Consider the following 17,214-nt stretch of genomic DNA (forward strand, 5'->3'; position numbering starts at 1 on the left):
GGCTATAATATAAAATCCTAATTTATACTGTAATTAAAACCCTAGTTAGATGTATTTACCTAATTACCCTATTCACCATTAAATACTTAATAAATAATCTAATTGAACAAAATAATAATTAGTAAACCCAATTAAACCCAAATAAGATACACATAAAATAAAACACACATAGAATAATTAAACCAATTACACTTAAACCATTAATGCCAATTAAATAATTAAAACACTAACAAGTAATTCCAATCAAATAACTAAACCAATTACACTTAAACCATTAATGCCACTTAAATAATTAAAATACTAACAAGTAATTCCATTCAAATAACTAAAAATAAATATCATTTAAATAAATTAAATCACCACAAAAGAAATAAATTAAATCACCACAAAAGAAAACAATTAAACACCTAATAAAAAAAATAATGACACATAATCAAATAAAATGCAATTAAATAATAAATTAAATACCATTAAATACCAGGAATATCCTTTTTAAAATTAGGGGTATTACAAATTTTGCCATCAAATTTCTCAATCTCGTATTTGGTCGACATCTCAAAATCTCCCCAAAATAATTCTCGGTGAATAGTACCGTATTTGTGAACAGTACCCGAATAGTATATGTGAATAGTATCTATACACAATATACACGAACCCGAGCTCTGATACCAGTTTGTTATGAAAAAAGGATCGAATAGGAGTTTATGAGAATAAGAGAAAAATAAATGACAAGAAAAATAAATTGGCACACACACAAACAAGACAAAGATATACGTGGTTCGGCTATACCTATGTCCACGGGAAGAAGACAAAATAATATTTCACTATAGAAATAAAGAGATACAAGACAAAAGTGACTCACACCCAAGACCCAATTACACCCAAAACCTCTCACTCTATAACTGATATTACAAACTCACACAATTGATGATTTGGATGCCTTGGATCAAATGTATGCAAGGGTATATATAGCCCAAAAATACTTGGTGAGCAAGTATATTCAAAAAAAAATTTCTTTTGAAGCTTTGTCAAATGAGTTTGCTGTGCACACCAAAAAACTTGCTCATCACACATACTTGGAGGCCAAGAAGATGAAGTCATGGGTGATGCAAGACTTGCTGAGTTGTCAATTTTAAGCCACAAAGTTTAACAAACTATAATTTAAGATTTACACACATATACACAAAAAGTTAGTGAACTTTAAAATTAGACCACATAAGGAAAAAAGAAGTAGCAGCTATTAACCACATTCAAGTTGTAGAGAAAATAGAGGGGAAGGGACTCAAGGGAAAGAGATTAGATAAAATCAGTGCCAGGCATATGTTATGTGCAATGTCTATTATTCCCTCAAATATAAATATAAATATTTAAAAAAAAAAAATTATATATAGGGAAAATTTTAGACAGAGGTAAATTTTTCATGTTGAAAAAGCTCAGATTTTTAAAGAGTAAAATTATCTTATTTATAGAGATTTTTGTTGTGGGGATATTAAATGCTCCTAAGCTTATAGATGAATTTCATTTTATTTACCGAAGAAAAAAATTCATTTAAAAAAGAAATAGCTGCTATCTAAACTTTTTCACTGATCTGATCAACATGATGGAACTCTCTCAAAATGCATTTAGTTACAAAAGTATAAGTAAATCTTGATCAGAAAGAGAAATGGAACAATATGTATCTTCAATTGGCCAAAACTAATTAATAAATATCACGGAAAAAATATTACCTGTAAAAAACAAGAAAACCTACAATCAAGGATAATATAATGATAGGAATTGTATCGGAAAACAGAATAATATGGAGAGATTGTCTGAATTACCTCCTTATGTGAAGCTTCTCTCTTTCCTTACCCTTCAGATGTATGATGTTGCCTCTTAATCAATTGTTGGCGAAACTAAACTATCCACGAATGAAACAACTTGTGTAGAATGCAACATTGTCCAAAATATTGTCGGAAGTTCCCTATACTTCTTTAGTATTATAGACGGCTAACACTTCTCCATTAATCACCATCACAATTTCACCTTTCTCCGCGACACACAACAACTCCGCTGACCAAGAATTTAGATGTGTTGCTCCTCTTGGAACACTAGGGATGATGATTATTCATTACCCACACCACAACCTGATGTCCGTCATCGCCATTATAAGTATTGCAATATAAACCAAGGCATCCTTTCACATCTATCAAACGAAATCTATCCCCTTTAGATCTACACGCTGGTGGTACTGGCACCATCTTGAAGTTTTCATTCACCGGATCAAAGAAAACAATCCTAAATTCTCTTCCGCCATGGTACTCAAAAGAGGGTTTGACCTTCAAGTGAAACATTCCATTCACATTAATCCCAATTTCACCACCGTAAACAAAATGCCTAAATTTTCTAGGCTCTGTCCAAGAATTGCCCTTGAGAGAGAAAACCAAATAAATAAATTTGAAAGGGTGGTTCTTATCACCAATCATACTGATAAGAACCACCTTGTAATCATCAATGGAAGAATCATAACATAGTCCAAAGTAATAGTATGCATTATGAAATGAACATGGCAACTCTTTATATGCTCCGGTGGATGGATTCCACAAAACCAACTTGCAATGATCCAAATCCAATAGTACTAAACCATTACAAGAATACCAACAGGTCAGTGGCCTAATAATATCAAGTTCCTACTTCTCAAAAAGAGAGGTCAGAGTTAGAGTCTAAGTGGAGACGTGTGTGTGAATACCAACTAGAAAAAAAAAAAAAAAAAAAAAAAACCATTACAAAGAACAATGGATTTTGTAACTATTGTGGAACAAGAGTGGTAAGTAGAGTTTTTCATTTGAATTATCCGGAAATTCATAGCCTATGGAGTGGAAACCTTGAAATTTCATGAAAAGGAGTCTTTGGCGGTCCAATTTAATGGATTGGTTTAAATGGGTTTTGATGAATTGGGGTTCAGAGATTACAAGACCCCCACAAAGATATAAATACTCGACTAAATCGCAACACAGACTTTACGGGTAGACTGGACAGTATACTATACATGATTTTTTTTTGGTTAAAATATACTATACATGATGTTGCGTGGAAGATTTGGTGGGTTTCTTTGCTTTTTCTCTCTCCCCATTATCTTGCACTCGTCCTCTTTTCCGCCGCAGAAGGGTTTATGTTGAAACTTGAATGGGTTCTAGGTTATTTTACAAACTTGGGCGGATTATATATTTATTTAAATACATTATATAATATTAAAATTATAATCACTTTTTTCACACATTAATTAAGGTTCAGACCTAACAATCCTAGCCCAAGTTGCCAACCCCAATTCCTATTCTAATATTATTTATTTATATATTTATTTAAATACATTATACAATATTAAAATTATAATTACCTTTATCTTTCCAACCTTCTTTATTTAGTAGGTTACTACTTTGGAAATTTAATTCACTAAGAATTTGTTTATAATTGGTTAAAAATTTATTAAAAAAATTTACAACTTTTTGTATTTGGGGTAATTTAAATTAATGATATTAAATTTTTAGTATCCAAATGGTAATATGAGTAATCCGACTTTTAAACTTGAAATCTCAACTAAAATTGTAATCCAAATTTAAAAATAAGATGACAGGTTAGGTTGGAGTTGGTAGTTAGGGATGACTGTCATGTTATACGACAAATTATTAGATGGTTCTAAACCATTAACACTTAGTGAGTTAAATTTAGACTCTAGGATTAAGAAATTGGCCCTACAATAGTGTATTAATAAATTATAAAGTTTCATAATCGAAGGGTTCTCATTAAATTAGTCCACCAAGTATCAAATAGATGAAGATCATCTAATAATTTCTCGTGACGTACACACTATAAATTATAATTCTACCTGTATACCACCCAATAGGAATTCTTCAACTGAGTTGAGGAAAAAAATAAACCTAGGTGAGTTGGTCCAGAATTCAATAAGGAAGTTCTTGTACTCGTGAACATCTTTGTTATATTTTTATTATATGGGTTTAATTTAAAAAATATTATTCAGGGTTCACCTCTCTACATAAAATTCCTAACTTGTATATTAGAAATTATTGTTAACTTAGGGCCTGTTCGGAGGCCCATATCTGATATTGTTTTGGTGTTTTGATTTTGGCTTTGGGCCAATATCATGTTTGGAGCGGGCTGATATGGTATTTAACAGTGCCAAAACATTATCATTTTTGGGCCAAAACCCATATCAACATTTTGGTGATATTAGACTGATATGGCACTGTAGCGGTGAATTGATCTCAAACCAAAACCAAACCAACCCTCGTTTTTACTGTAGCGGTGATATCACGTATATAAGGTCGCATATCAGATTTTAGGGCATTTTTCAGCGTCGTTTCTCTCTCTTCGTGTAGCTCCCTGGAAGGCGACTTCAGTGGCGATCCAACCTCTTCCACCACTGATCTGGCAGAGCTCCTCCACCAGGTACCTCATTTTGTGTCTCTGTTTGTATCTATAGATCACATATATCTTCGCTTTTGAGATTTACATTTGGGAGGTCCTCGTGTTCACTTTTTCTCTCTAATATTGTGACAATCAGGATCTATATTGCATTTCCAAGTTCTGATCTATATTCCAATCATGTTATGAGTGTTGTAATTTAGGGCATTTGTGTCCAGATCTCAAGTTTCATGAGGCTGTGACGGAGATCTAGGGTTTGGTTTTAGCCCTGTTTCTGGGTTGTTTCTTCTATCAACCATGGTTCTGATATAAGGGTTTATGTGTCATCCATCGATTGTGTGTGTTGCAATGTGGAAGCAATTAGAATGTTGACTGAGTTAATTACAGCTATCGATTTTAGCGATATTTTCAAGATCTGTTCTTAGTCCAAATTACAATTTTGCAAAGGATCTGTATTATGTATAAATCAACCTAACAGGCTCTTAGATCATATTAAGCTTGATCCTGCATTAAAAAGCAAAATTAAGATTGATATTTGTAAATTATTAAATTGTTTGAATGATCAATTTGTTGTATTATATTATTTAAGGACAAGTGGGAGGACAAAAGATTCGACAAAAGGATAAAATTTAAACATTCATCAACTTTTAAATTCTCAAACTTAGGATGATGAAATCTATGGCCAATATATATATATTTTTTTAAATTTGTGCATTATATTGGCTAGGCCCCACCAATATTTTAATGTATGATTCACAGTTCTGTAAACATTCAAACCAGTATAATTTAGACGACTTGAAAAAGAAGAATAAATACAAGTAAATCTTCGAATAAAATTTAAACTAGGGAATTCAAATATCAACAGAAAATGGAGTTTCACTATTATCTTTCCACAAGACCATAACCAACAAAAACATACCCTAAATGTAAAAAACAGAACAAGACTTGAGAATACAAGAATTGGAGTACTAATCTTGATAACAGAACAACTTCCAGCTACAGCACCAAGAAATCCAAACGACAGCCCTGATATTATGAAGAATACACCTAAAAAAAAAACACAACAGACCTGATCAGAGCTAACAGGCCTGCTGCAGAGTAAGAGATGGCACAACATAAGCAAAAGCATTAGATCTTCAAAACAGATTCAGGCAAATCCAAATCCTGCACAATCCTTCTGTTAGAATGATTATTTTCAAGTCTGGCAAAAAAGAATAGCTTCAGTCTAACAGTCTATATCAATTCCTTTTATACTCATTGCAAAAATTCTGGAATTCCTTTCCCTCCAAAGAACATAGATTGAAGCAGCAAGAACCATTTTATTCAAAACTGTTACCAAAGACTTTCCTCCAAGAGTCAAAACAGCCCAGTTCAAAAGAGTACACCAATTACCATTAGGCCAGGCAGTAAGCTTCTAGCAAGTAGCAACAACATAATTCCATAGTCTCTTAGTAAAGCAGCATTGGAAGAGCAAGTGATCTCTGTCCTCAATGTTTTGCAGCATTGGAAGAGCAAGTGATCTATGTCCTCAATGTTTTGCCTGCAGAAAACACAACTAATTCTGGAAATCACCCCCCATCTCAGTAATCTGTTCTGAGTTAGCAATTTATTTAAACAGGCAAGCGAACATATAAAAGAATGCTTGTGAATAGCTCCTTTAAACCAGACAGTCTCATTCCAAGCAACAACATTTTTCTTAGGTCTAATATTTTCCCAAGCAGTTTTAATGGTAAACTGCCCCTTACTAGGTAACAAAATAAAAAAGTGTCAGTTTTTGTTGGTTATGGTCGGTGTCCCTTGTTAATTAAATTTGTGGACGGTGTCCCTTGTTAATTGAATTTTGTAGGCGGTGTCCCTTATTAAATTAATTTTGTCCCTTATTGTGTTTTGAAATTTTGGAAATGTCCATTTTTAAGGGGAAGTCATGCCGGATTTTTTTAAAAAAAAAATAAAAAAAATTGAATTTAACTCTGCTTTATATTTTGCTACTATATTTTACATTCAAATTCATTTTTTGCTACTACATTGAAGGACATGGCAGTAAATTGTAGGCAGTGGCACCAGTGGGATTGATAGGAAGCATTCTCTAATTGCTGCAACTCCAGAAAGCTAGTGATCTCTAAGTTAATCAAATGGAGGCCTATGCAAGTATAAAAAGGTGGGTGTACATTTTATGGAATGAATATTAGTGATCTCCAGTTGTGTGTACATTTTATCTAAGTGTAATGAAGTGTGTGTGTACACACATACTATTTTTAAGGAATGTCTAGCTCCTTATATGTGGAAGTATATATGTGAATGGTGCAACACTCAAGTTCTTAAGATTGTGATGTACAAAGCAAAACTATACGTGGAAGTTTATATGTGAATGTTGTTCAGTCTTGTAAGAGGGATCTTCCTTGATTGCTTGCTTTTAATCTTTATTCATATTTATCAATTCTGCTTATGGTTGGATATTGTATGAAATATTCACAAGTCCGTTATCAAAATAAATACTCAAGAAAAGGGGAAATGGTCCTATGACTAAACAAAAAAAATATTACCAATTTGAAGAACCTCCATTACAAAATTTCAAACTAATCTAAGTGAAGTAAAACTATTCACAAGCTTTAATGTTCACCAAATTTTAACTCTGACCAATTCAAGACGATTAACGTTTTGGCTTTGTTTCTTATTTGTTTCAACTACAAGGATCTCTCTCTCTCACACATTCATCATGAATATATATATAGTGTGTGTGTGTGTGTGTGTGTGTGTGTGTGTGTGTGTGTGAAACAAAACAAAGTTAAATGGAATGCAAGCCAAAAGAAAAAAATAAATGGAGTGCAAAGATTTGCTCTCATTGAAAGATTATTACAAAGTTAGATTTGTAATTTGGTTGCCATTAATCATGTTTATGCAGATTTATTCATTATTACAAAGTAGTTTGGTTTCCATTATACATGTAAATTTATTCATAATTTTTTTTCCAACTCTAATGCAGAATTTTTTTTTTTTCACAAATTAACTCAAATCATAAAGAAAAATGGACTATTTTACATATAAACTTATAATTGTATTCATATATATAATTTTTCAAAACAAAAACAAAACAGTCTTTACCAAACAGGTATTCTGTTATTGATTCAGAATTTTTGATAACAAAACACTAGTCCCAAACGTGTTTTGTTTTCTGATTCCTTAAAACGCATGACAATACCAAACGCGTTATCATGTTTCTGATATACAATTATCAAAAACAAAACAATCGTTACCAAACATGGATCCGATTTCTACTAAAAACATACCAATACCAAAACGGTTGTTTTCATATCATACCAAACCATAACATATAACGTTATTGCCATCCAAACGAACCCTTAGGATTTCAAGACCAAACTTAAAAAATAAGAGAAATGCCACAGTCATTGTTCTTATTGGTGAGTAGAATTGTAATTAATGCTGGCATTAATTACAAGTTTTTCACTTTTTATGGAATATTAAAACTATATTTTTGTGGACAAAACAATCCTTTTAAGTCTTTCATCCGTCTCCTCAATTCTCACTCGATGAAGTTTACATATATATATATATATAAATTGGCATACGGATCTAACAAGGAAAAAAAAAAAAAAAGGAAATGAAAGTAACCCGTACAGATCTAACAAGGAAAAAAAATGAAAAAAAGAAAAGAAAAGTAACGCTATATATATATATAAAGGTTAAACGACAATTAAAAATAAAAGAGAAGAAAGAATACACTCACATATTGTTAGCTATATATATATATATATAAACACCAATATGTGAATAAAGGGAGGAGTGGGAAAAAAGGCAAATGAAATGGATAAGGGTAATTTTGTCCATAAAAATATATATTTTAATATCTTATAAAAAATAGAAAATATTGAATAAAAGAAGACATTAATTACAATTCAACTTACCAATAAAAGCAGTGATTATGAATAGACAGTTGCCTTAACTATGGTCCTTAACATTCCCCAAAAAATAATATAAGTACATATAACTATATAAGTGGTTTAGTTTCTAAAAGGATAAAATATATCAAGTCAACTCATGGTGTTGGAGGTAGTGGCAGTTTGGTCCGCCTAGTAATTACCATGGCGGTGATTTTATTTGTATGGTAAGGTTATTTTTGTAATTATGCTGATCTTGATGGATGGTTTTGACGTTTGGAATTTGTTTTTTAATTGACTTTTACAAGTCAAACAGTCAACTAATGACAGGTTAATTCGTAGTATACCGCCTAAAGGCCCTTATTATTTATTTTTTTATATTATTACTTTTACTAAAACCTCTATTTTCTTATATTATTTGACCTAATTAAGATAAGGAGTTTGACTATAAATTCAGCTAATTTTATATGAGTAAATGTTGCTATTATGATGTAAGGATATTAATGACATCCTGATAATATTAGTATTAAACACTGATAAATTCACGTATAACTTTAAAAATTTGAACATAATAAACATTGAAATTTTGGATCAAGAACACTACGTTGTAGAAGTGTAACATGTGAAGTACTGTTTCTTCGGTGGATTACAGACATTATAGGTTTAGGGCTGATTAGATTCTCAAAACCTAAATGGGTGATTGGATCATAGTAAGTTTACAAATTGTTCTAAAATAATACTGTATAAATGGGTGATTGAGTTCCTTCGAGAAATTCTCATCTTTACAATTATCTTTTAGGCTCCGTTTGTTTGAACGTAAAATACTTTTTTAAAAATATTTTTTATTTTCTGGTGTTTGGTTATCGTAAAATATTTATGAAAAAAAAATTAAAATTTAACAAAAATAATTTATCTATAAATTTTCGGCAAGTTATTTTATATGTTCCACCCGATAGACTCGACTTCAATTTCGACCTAAACCTTTATTAAACACCAACAAAGTAAAAATAAAAGAATGAATATTTTACCTGAAAAAAAAAAAATTCAAAATGAATATTTTACGTCGAAACAAATGGAGCCTTAAAATAAATAATTCAAAATGAAGTTTTATATTACAAAATACAGACAAAAATCACAATTTGGATTTCCATGCTTAAGCATCTTCGATGTTGTACACTTTTCAGTAACCATTATCTGATTTCAACACGATCATTTTTAACATGTTAAGTCTGTTATATATAATTAATATAAATAAATATAAATGCATTGAAAATATAGAAATAATGGTGTGGAAAAACTCAACCTCACCATTGCAGCACCAAAAATCACAACCACAGAGAATTTGAGTGCAAGAACTTGACTTGTTTGACTACTGGATGGTTAGTGTTGTCATTTGATGGGAATAGATCTCAGGTGTACATATGGTCAATTTTCCATCATGTTCTTTTAAACGTACAAGGTTGAAGTACATTCTTCAGCACGTGCATGACACGTTATTATGAGAAGTTCAATAGCATGTATCTGTCATAGTGTCATACTAATAAAAATTTATTATTGTCAACCAAAAAAAATAAAAAAAATAAAAAAAATTGATTAAACTAATGTTACCTTTTTTTTTTACTTTATCAAATAATTTGAATGGTCACAAAATAAATGTTCAAATATGTCTCATTTATTATTAATCAATTGAATTACTAATACTAGCTATCTGATTAATTTTCAGTCCCATCATGTTTTACATGCAAGCATTTGAGGAACTCAAATAATAATTCCAATACATATAACATGAAACTAGTAAACATTGTTGACCAATACATTGACTATAGATATATATATATTTAATAACTTCCATTACTCAATCCATACAAACTCAATCAATATGTATGACTTTACATTGCTTACATAAATCAGAAAGATAAATTTTCATGAGTATGAAGACACGATTTCGTCGTGAGATAATCACACCCTCGTAGCATTTTTCGTGTGTGTGTGTGTATATATATATATAGATATATATTCGTATAAAGTTTACATTGCTTACATATAAATCAGAAAGATAAATTTTTCATGAGTATGAAGACACGATTTCGTCGTGAGATAATCACACCCTCGTAGCATTTTGCGTACTATATAAAATATTTATGTGTATATATATAGATATAGATATAGATATAGATATATATCCGTATAAAGTTTTCCATGAAAGCCATGTCTAGTTGCGGTTACCGATTCCGGGACTTGGGTTGGACTCCAAAATCCTATCAATGCGGGAAAAGTGTTGAGAGAGTAGCTTTTCATAGATGACCATTGCGGGGCCTTTACCACTTGGGGAAGAAGATGGGACAGCAGTGCCCTTGGGAAGGGCAGTTAGGACCAAATTGTCCTCCGGAGAAGGTACTATCCTCCTCCTCTCAATGTTCATGAGCTTCCTTGCTTCTAAAGATGGCACATAACAGATTAAAACAAGAATAATGCAAAAGAGCCCAAGTGTGCTTAAGCGAGCCATGCAGAATGAAATAAGAGACGAAACAAAGAGAGTATTGAGGCTTAAGGGAAATGAGGTAAATTAAGCTCGTGTTGTCTACAATGGGTGGGGTGTGATATGCTTATATAGCAATGCCACATATATATATATAGAGACAGAGAGAGAGAGAGAGGCGTAAAGGTCAAGTTAATTATATAGTTGGCTGAGTCAAGATGCATGCATGTTTGAAACTAGAAAGAAAATTTTGGTTCTGATTTAAAAGTGTGCATTAGAAATGCCTCGTGGTATTAAATTGGGTAGGCGCCGGCACACATGAACTAAGCCGGCCCATGTTTCTTGGCAATTTCGGCCTCTGTTCTTACTCCCTCGTGCACTTATATTGCGTCTGAAAGTATTAAATCGGAGTCTTAAAGTTAAAATTATATTAATTTGGTACTCTCAAATATAATTAAAAGACTTCATTTTTAAGCTCTCCAACATAAATATTGTTTTAACTATTATTTGACTTTTTGGGATTACAAAATTTTATAGTTAGATTTCATAATAAAATTGCATGTAGTGTGTCTTCCTGACCCAAGATGCCATCTATGTTTAGTCACATTATATGCAGATTCCACATGTGCCCGGCATTAATTAATTCGGATTTTATAGCAATTTGATATTAAAAACACAAATTTGAATACTAATTTGTATGTATTCACTCAAATCAAACTCCGTTTACTGTGGAATTGGTAGGCACTGGCATATATCATATACAGTCTGCTACTGTTGTAATATTCATCAACTTTACGCAAAAAAATACTTTACTCAAACATGTGGAAATATGAATACTTTTAGTGATGAATTACCTGAATTTCGATGGTGATTTGGGTTGTAGTTTATAGCGACTGCACTGATATGGCTAAAAAACAAAGGTTATGAAAAGGACCCATCAATATGGCATCGATCAGAGAACTACACCCTTAACTAGTTAATTGCATATTGGCCTCATACATATTTTACTTCTAAGTTCTAAGGTTTAGAATTAACTTAGAAGTAGTTTTGATTGGATTTTACCTCGTTGTGACTTGGATTTTGATGCATGAAGGTTTTCCTCAAAGTTTGAAAGCTTCGAGCCCAGATTGAGGAGATGGATTGACCCGAAAAGATTTTTTCTTTCTATTGCCTATCATAGGCAAAACCTTTTCTTAGGGTGATGTCAAGTAAGATCAATCAAGACACGTATCTATATCATCAATTGCATTCATACAACTCTTTGTTGAATTACTTGATTTGTCCTAGAATAAAATGTATCCATTGAAATTATTGAAGTGGAGCACTTAATGATTATAGTGGGATTACATGGGCCCAGGGTGAAGCCAGGATCTTGAGGTCAACGGGTCAAAATTATAAGCAATACTACCTAGAGGAACAAAAAAAAAAAAAAAAAAACTTTGAAATTAATCTGGATTGCAATATGCATAAAAATTATTTAGATCGATGAGAAAGAAGTGATTCCTTAGATCAAATCATGCATGTGTGCAATGAAATAACTCAATAAGGGATTTTTTTTTTTTTTTTTTTTTTCTTTTCTAAAATTACATTGAAATAAGGGATTGTAAGGATATAATCTTCTTTTTTTGTGTGTGAAACTTGTCTCTCTACACTTTCTGTAGAAAAAGGACAAACAAATTTAAGTAAGGAATAAGACAAAACAAAAAGTGGAAAGTGTGGACGAAAATCATTAAAAAAAACAAAAAAAGGGATAATAAAAAAATAATTTAGATTATTTTAAAAAATCATAAAATGTTAATGGCTTACACATAGTATATAACTAATTTAGATTAGAGTAGTGCTATTTCATCCGATAAATACAAAACTATACTTCACCGACTTCATGTGACAGTGTAAAAATAGGTAATTTAAAACCAAAATATAAAGTGCCTTTCAAAACAAAAACTCTCCAAAAATAAATTAACAAAAATATTAACTCTCTTTACTTACCTATAAGAAAAAAACAAAAATAAATTATAAAAAAAGTAACAATTGAAAATTTAACAAAACAATAATTATGATAAAAAAAACACAAACAAATTAATAAAATAAGAATTTAGATTCTTCAATCATCGATTTTTGTTGATATTCAAAACTTCAAATGAAATTTTTGTTCTAGATTTTATAAAAATTAATTTCTTATAGAATTCTTATAAGAACATTCCAATAAAAATAAAAATAAAAATATATAATATTTGGATAATAAGGTTATGGAAATAATCATGCTTGAGTTGGAAGAATTTTAAGATACTCACGTTATGGAAAGAACTGTGTTTGAGCCGAAATTTAAAAAAAAAACATTAAATTTTTATGTGAGTAAATTTTTAACCAGGTTCTGCAATTGTTAATTAAATTATTTTTTCTTTAGATTATATATAAACTATCTTTTGTAAAAGGGTGAACTACATTAAACTCCCATTTTCTATCTGTGTTTTTCACTAAACCCCCCTTTTCTAATTTTTTTGGTCAAAAAACTCCCCTCAACTATTTTTTTTGTCAAAAAACTCCCCTCAACTATTAGAGGGGGGTGATTTAACTAATTTCTGTTAACTAACTATTAGAGGGGGGTTGATTTAATTCTCAAATATATATATATATATATATATATATATATTTATTTATTTATAGCAAATAAATTTCAAGAAAACAAACCTAGATTTAAATTGGAAAAAAAAAAATAGACATTATTTCTGGTAGTGTCCCTTTAATAAATCTATATAAAATGAAAATTAATAAAAACCAAATAAATGAATGCACAATATAATTCTCAAATATATATATATATATATAGCAAATAAATTTCAAGAAAAAAAACCTAGATTTATATTGGGAAAAAAATCATTGCAATAATGTGTACTCTTCTTCTTGTTCAACTTCTTTTATTTACCCATCATTATAATATTATATAAAATTTGTATCATAATATAATGGTATATATAATACGTATCATTAATTATTATTTAAATATATTTTCATTTCCATCTAACCTTCATACCAATATAAATCTAGGTTTCTTTTTTTTTTTTTTATGGAAAAAAATGTAGGTTTTTTTTTTCTTGAAATTCATTTGCTATATATATTTGAGAATTATATTGTGCATTTATTTATTTGGTTTTTATTGATTTTCATTTTATATAGATTTATTAAAGGGACACTACCAGAAATAATGGCTATTTTATTTTTCAATATAAATCTAGGTTTTTTTTCTTAAAAAATTATTTGATATATATATATATATATTAGAGAATTAAATCACCCTCCTCTAATATTTAATTAACGGAAGTTAGTTAAATCACCCCACTCTAATAGTTGAGGGGGTTTTTTTGACAAAAAAATAGAAAAAGGGAGTTTAGTGAAAAACACAGATAGAAAGGGGTTTAATGTAATTCACCCTTTGTAAAATGCTAATTAAAGAAGGAATATTTTTTTCTTGAAGGGGGTCAAGAATAGATTTTATACCATACATGTTATACTATTTTTATTTTTACCTATATTAAAAATATAAATTCAGAAAATTAGGCCCAAAAATCTGACATGAATATATTAGTACTAGCTCTAGCTACCTCCGTCATACAATCTAGCTCTACTAAAATGGTTACTGGAGCTAAACCTAGACTCACAAGTTAAACCAATTTTTTTCTGCTTAATTGAATTGAATGGTAACTGGTTTTTGATCATTGAATTTGATTTTTATTTGGTCCCACCATGCCCCCATGAAAAACATATTCAAATATAGTTTTCACCATTTGTAGCTGCTAACTATTTCTGGTTTCAGCCAAGAGAATGAGGCTATAGCTTATTGCAACTAAAAAAGGAAAAAAGATTCGAAGTAGTCAAAATTTAAAGCATGGTTCTGATGGATTATCATACAAAGACTATGGTCAAATAACTCTGAACCATTAAAAAGGCAACAGGATAAAAACAGTGTTGAATAATAAACTTGATTTTAGTATTTAGTATTTTCAAGTATTTTTATATCCATGATTCATGTGTGAATTTATCATATATGTTAGTGGGTAAAAAATTGTCTTAGTAGGAGTTAAGGTTATGTAAAATCAAGAGTCATGAGAGTTTGAACCTAATAAATACTATGTTAGTGGGAGTTATGTCTATTGAAGATTGTGTTAGTGGGAAAAATGAAAGCTATGGGCATTTATATGTAATTCATAGATATGTATTTTCAAGGCTCATATAATCATGTACTCTAGCAATTTTATTAAGGTATAAGTGAAATAATATATTTCTTTCTCCATTTCACTTTCAAATTATATATAATTGCATTTGTTTGTATAGCCCACTATTTTCAACAAAGTGGTATCAGAGTAAAGTCAGAAAGTGGTATCAGAGAAAAAGCTAACAAAGTGGTATCAGACCCAGGTCATTATCAGAGCCAAATTTCATGTTCAGAGCCTAGACAATCCTGAAGGCTTGACGAAGTTGATCCTAGAAGGTTCAACATTTGAGAAAAACATGTTTCTCCTTGATGATGATGAAGGGGAGAAAATGTATTTTCTTAGTGAGAAGATGATGTTCTCTAATTACAGGAGAATGAGAATCATCATGACTTCATACCTCAAAGCATGTGATTTGTGGAATGTTGTTGGATCAGAGCCAAAGAATGGCATGTCCAACAAGCTTCGAGATAAAAAAGAAGAAAAGCATTGGTAGTGTTGCAAAAAGCAATACATCAAGAAATTTGGGAGTATTTTGGAGAGTCCTAAACTCCAAGTTATGTTTGGAATATGCTCGAGACCATCATTTCCGATCATAGAAGTGAATCACTACCCATGGAGTATTGGGTACAGTACTTTGAGGATGATGAGTTTACGAAAGCTGATTATGAAAGTTTAGAGAACAAATTTGTACAGAATGAAGAGGCGTACAACACAAATGAAGTTGAAGAAATTGAAGATTCAAAAGTTGAAGGCCAAAGTGAAATGGTGAATAAAGAAGAGATAAAGAAAGGTGTTGAAGAAAAGATTGAAAAAATGGAGGAAATTGAAGTTGAAAGAGAAATTAAAAAAGAAGAATGTGCTAAAGAAGATGCAAAAGTTGATGAAATTTGTGAGTTAACAATTTCAGGTATGGTTCCAAATTCCAATTTCAAAAAAGTTAGATATAACTTATTTAATAAAATTTTGATTTCTTCATATTCATCCCAATTGAAAAAAAGAAATTAAATATTATGATAATTGTGTTCATGTTGTGGAGAATGATGATCTTTTCTTGGAGAAAGTTGTTCCAACGAATTATGAGATTGAAGCTCAAAATGATAATAATTTTTCAAATTATTTTTTGAAAAATGGTTTGAAGAATTTTGTAATTGACACAGATTGTGTGAATATGGAGTTATTTTTTAATTCCAAAGTAGTAGCACATGTGAAGTTCAAGAAGTACCGAAATTTCAAGAAGAAAGAAGATTGGTGTGCTTGTGCGAAGAAGATAAAGATCGATAATGAGAATGAATTATTCAAGCATTTGAAGAAGTTTCACAAGCCCTACACATCAATGGAAATGGCTAAGAAGATTGAAACTATTGAAGGAGGTGGAATTGAAGATCAACCATTGAACTTTTGATCAAACCCCTAAGATTAATAAGATTCTCAAGTTACAAAAATCAAGTTGTAATTATGCCGATCTTGATGGACAGTTTTGACGTTTTGAATTTGTTTTTTAAGTGACTTTTACAAGTCAAACAGTCAACTAATGACAGGTTAGCTCGTAGCATACTGCCTAAAGGCCCTTATTATTATTTTTTTACATTATTACTTTTACTAAAAACTTTATTTTCTTATATCATTAGACCTAATTAATGATAAGGAGTTTGACTATAAATCCGATTAATTTTATATGAGTAAAGGTTGCTATCATGTGAGAATATTAATGACATTGTGATATTAGACATTGAATAAATTCACTTATAACTTTAAAAATTTGAGCATAATAAACATTGGAATTTTGGATCAAGAACACGTTGTAGAAGTGTAACATGTGAAGAACTGTTTCTTGAGTGGATTACGGACATTATAACCAATCTAAAATGCATGAGGAAGAGGTTTAGGGCTGATTAGATTCTCAAAACCTAAATGGGTGATTGGATCATAGTAAGTGTACAAATTGTTCTCAAATAATACTATATAAATGGGTGATTGAATTCCTTCAAAAAATTCCCATCTTTACAATTATCTTTTAGGCTCCATTTATTTGGATATTTTCTTATTTTCTGTTGTTTGGTTGTACTAAAATATTTTTTAAAAAATATTTTTTTATTTTCTGTTGTTTGGTTGTCGTAAAATATTTATGAAAAAAAATATTAAAATTTAACAAAAATAATTTATTCATAAATTTTCGGCAAGTAATATGCCCCACTCGATAGAC

At 30.3% G+C, this 17,214-nt stretch overlaps 2 protein-coding genes across 2 annotated transcripts; both read right to left on the reverse strand.

The window, feature by feature from the left end:
* Nucleotides 1–2,090: 2,090 nt before the first annotated feature.
* On the reverse strand, nt 2,091–5,740 carry LOC132273069 (F-box/kelch-repeat protein At3g06240-like). Its single transcript, XM_059774102.1, has 3 exons — nt 5,653–5,740; nt 5,342–5,469; nt 2,091–2,669 (listed from the first exon to the last, which is right to left on the reverse strand). The coding sequence occupies exons 1-3, from the start codon at nt 5,738–5,740 to the stop codon at nt 2,091–2,093; spliced, it is 795 nt and encodes a 264-aa protein (XP_059630085.1).
* Nucleotides 5,741–10,306: 4,566 nt separating this feature from the next.
* On the reverse strand, nt 10,307–10,889 carry LOC132273427 (precursor of CEP14-like). Its single transcript, XM_059774382.1, has one exon. It carries the CDS (start codon nt 10,822–10,824, stop codon nt 10,531–10,533), a length of 294 nt encoding a protein of 97 aa, XP_059630365.1. The 5' UTR covers nt 10,825–10,889; the 3' UTR covers nt 10,307–10,530.
* Nucleotides 10,890–17,214: the final 6,325 nt, after the last annotated feature.

Source organism: Cornus florida, unplaced genomic scaffold (assembly GCF_030987335.1).
Source record: "Cornus florida cultivar Cherokee Brave unplaced genomic scaffold, ASM3098733v1 CherokeeBrave_3.0.0_Hap2_Chr09, whole genome shotgun sequence".
Lineage (NCBI taxonomy): Eukaryota > Viridiplantae > Streptophyta > Magnoliopsida > Cornales > Cornaceae > Cornus > Cornus florida.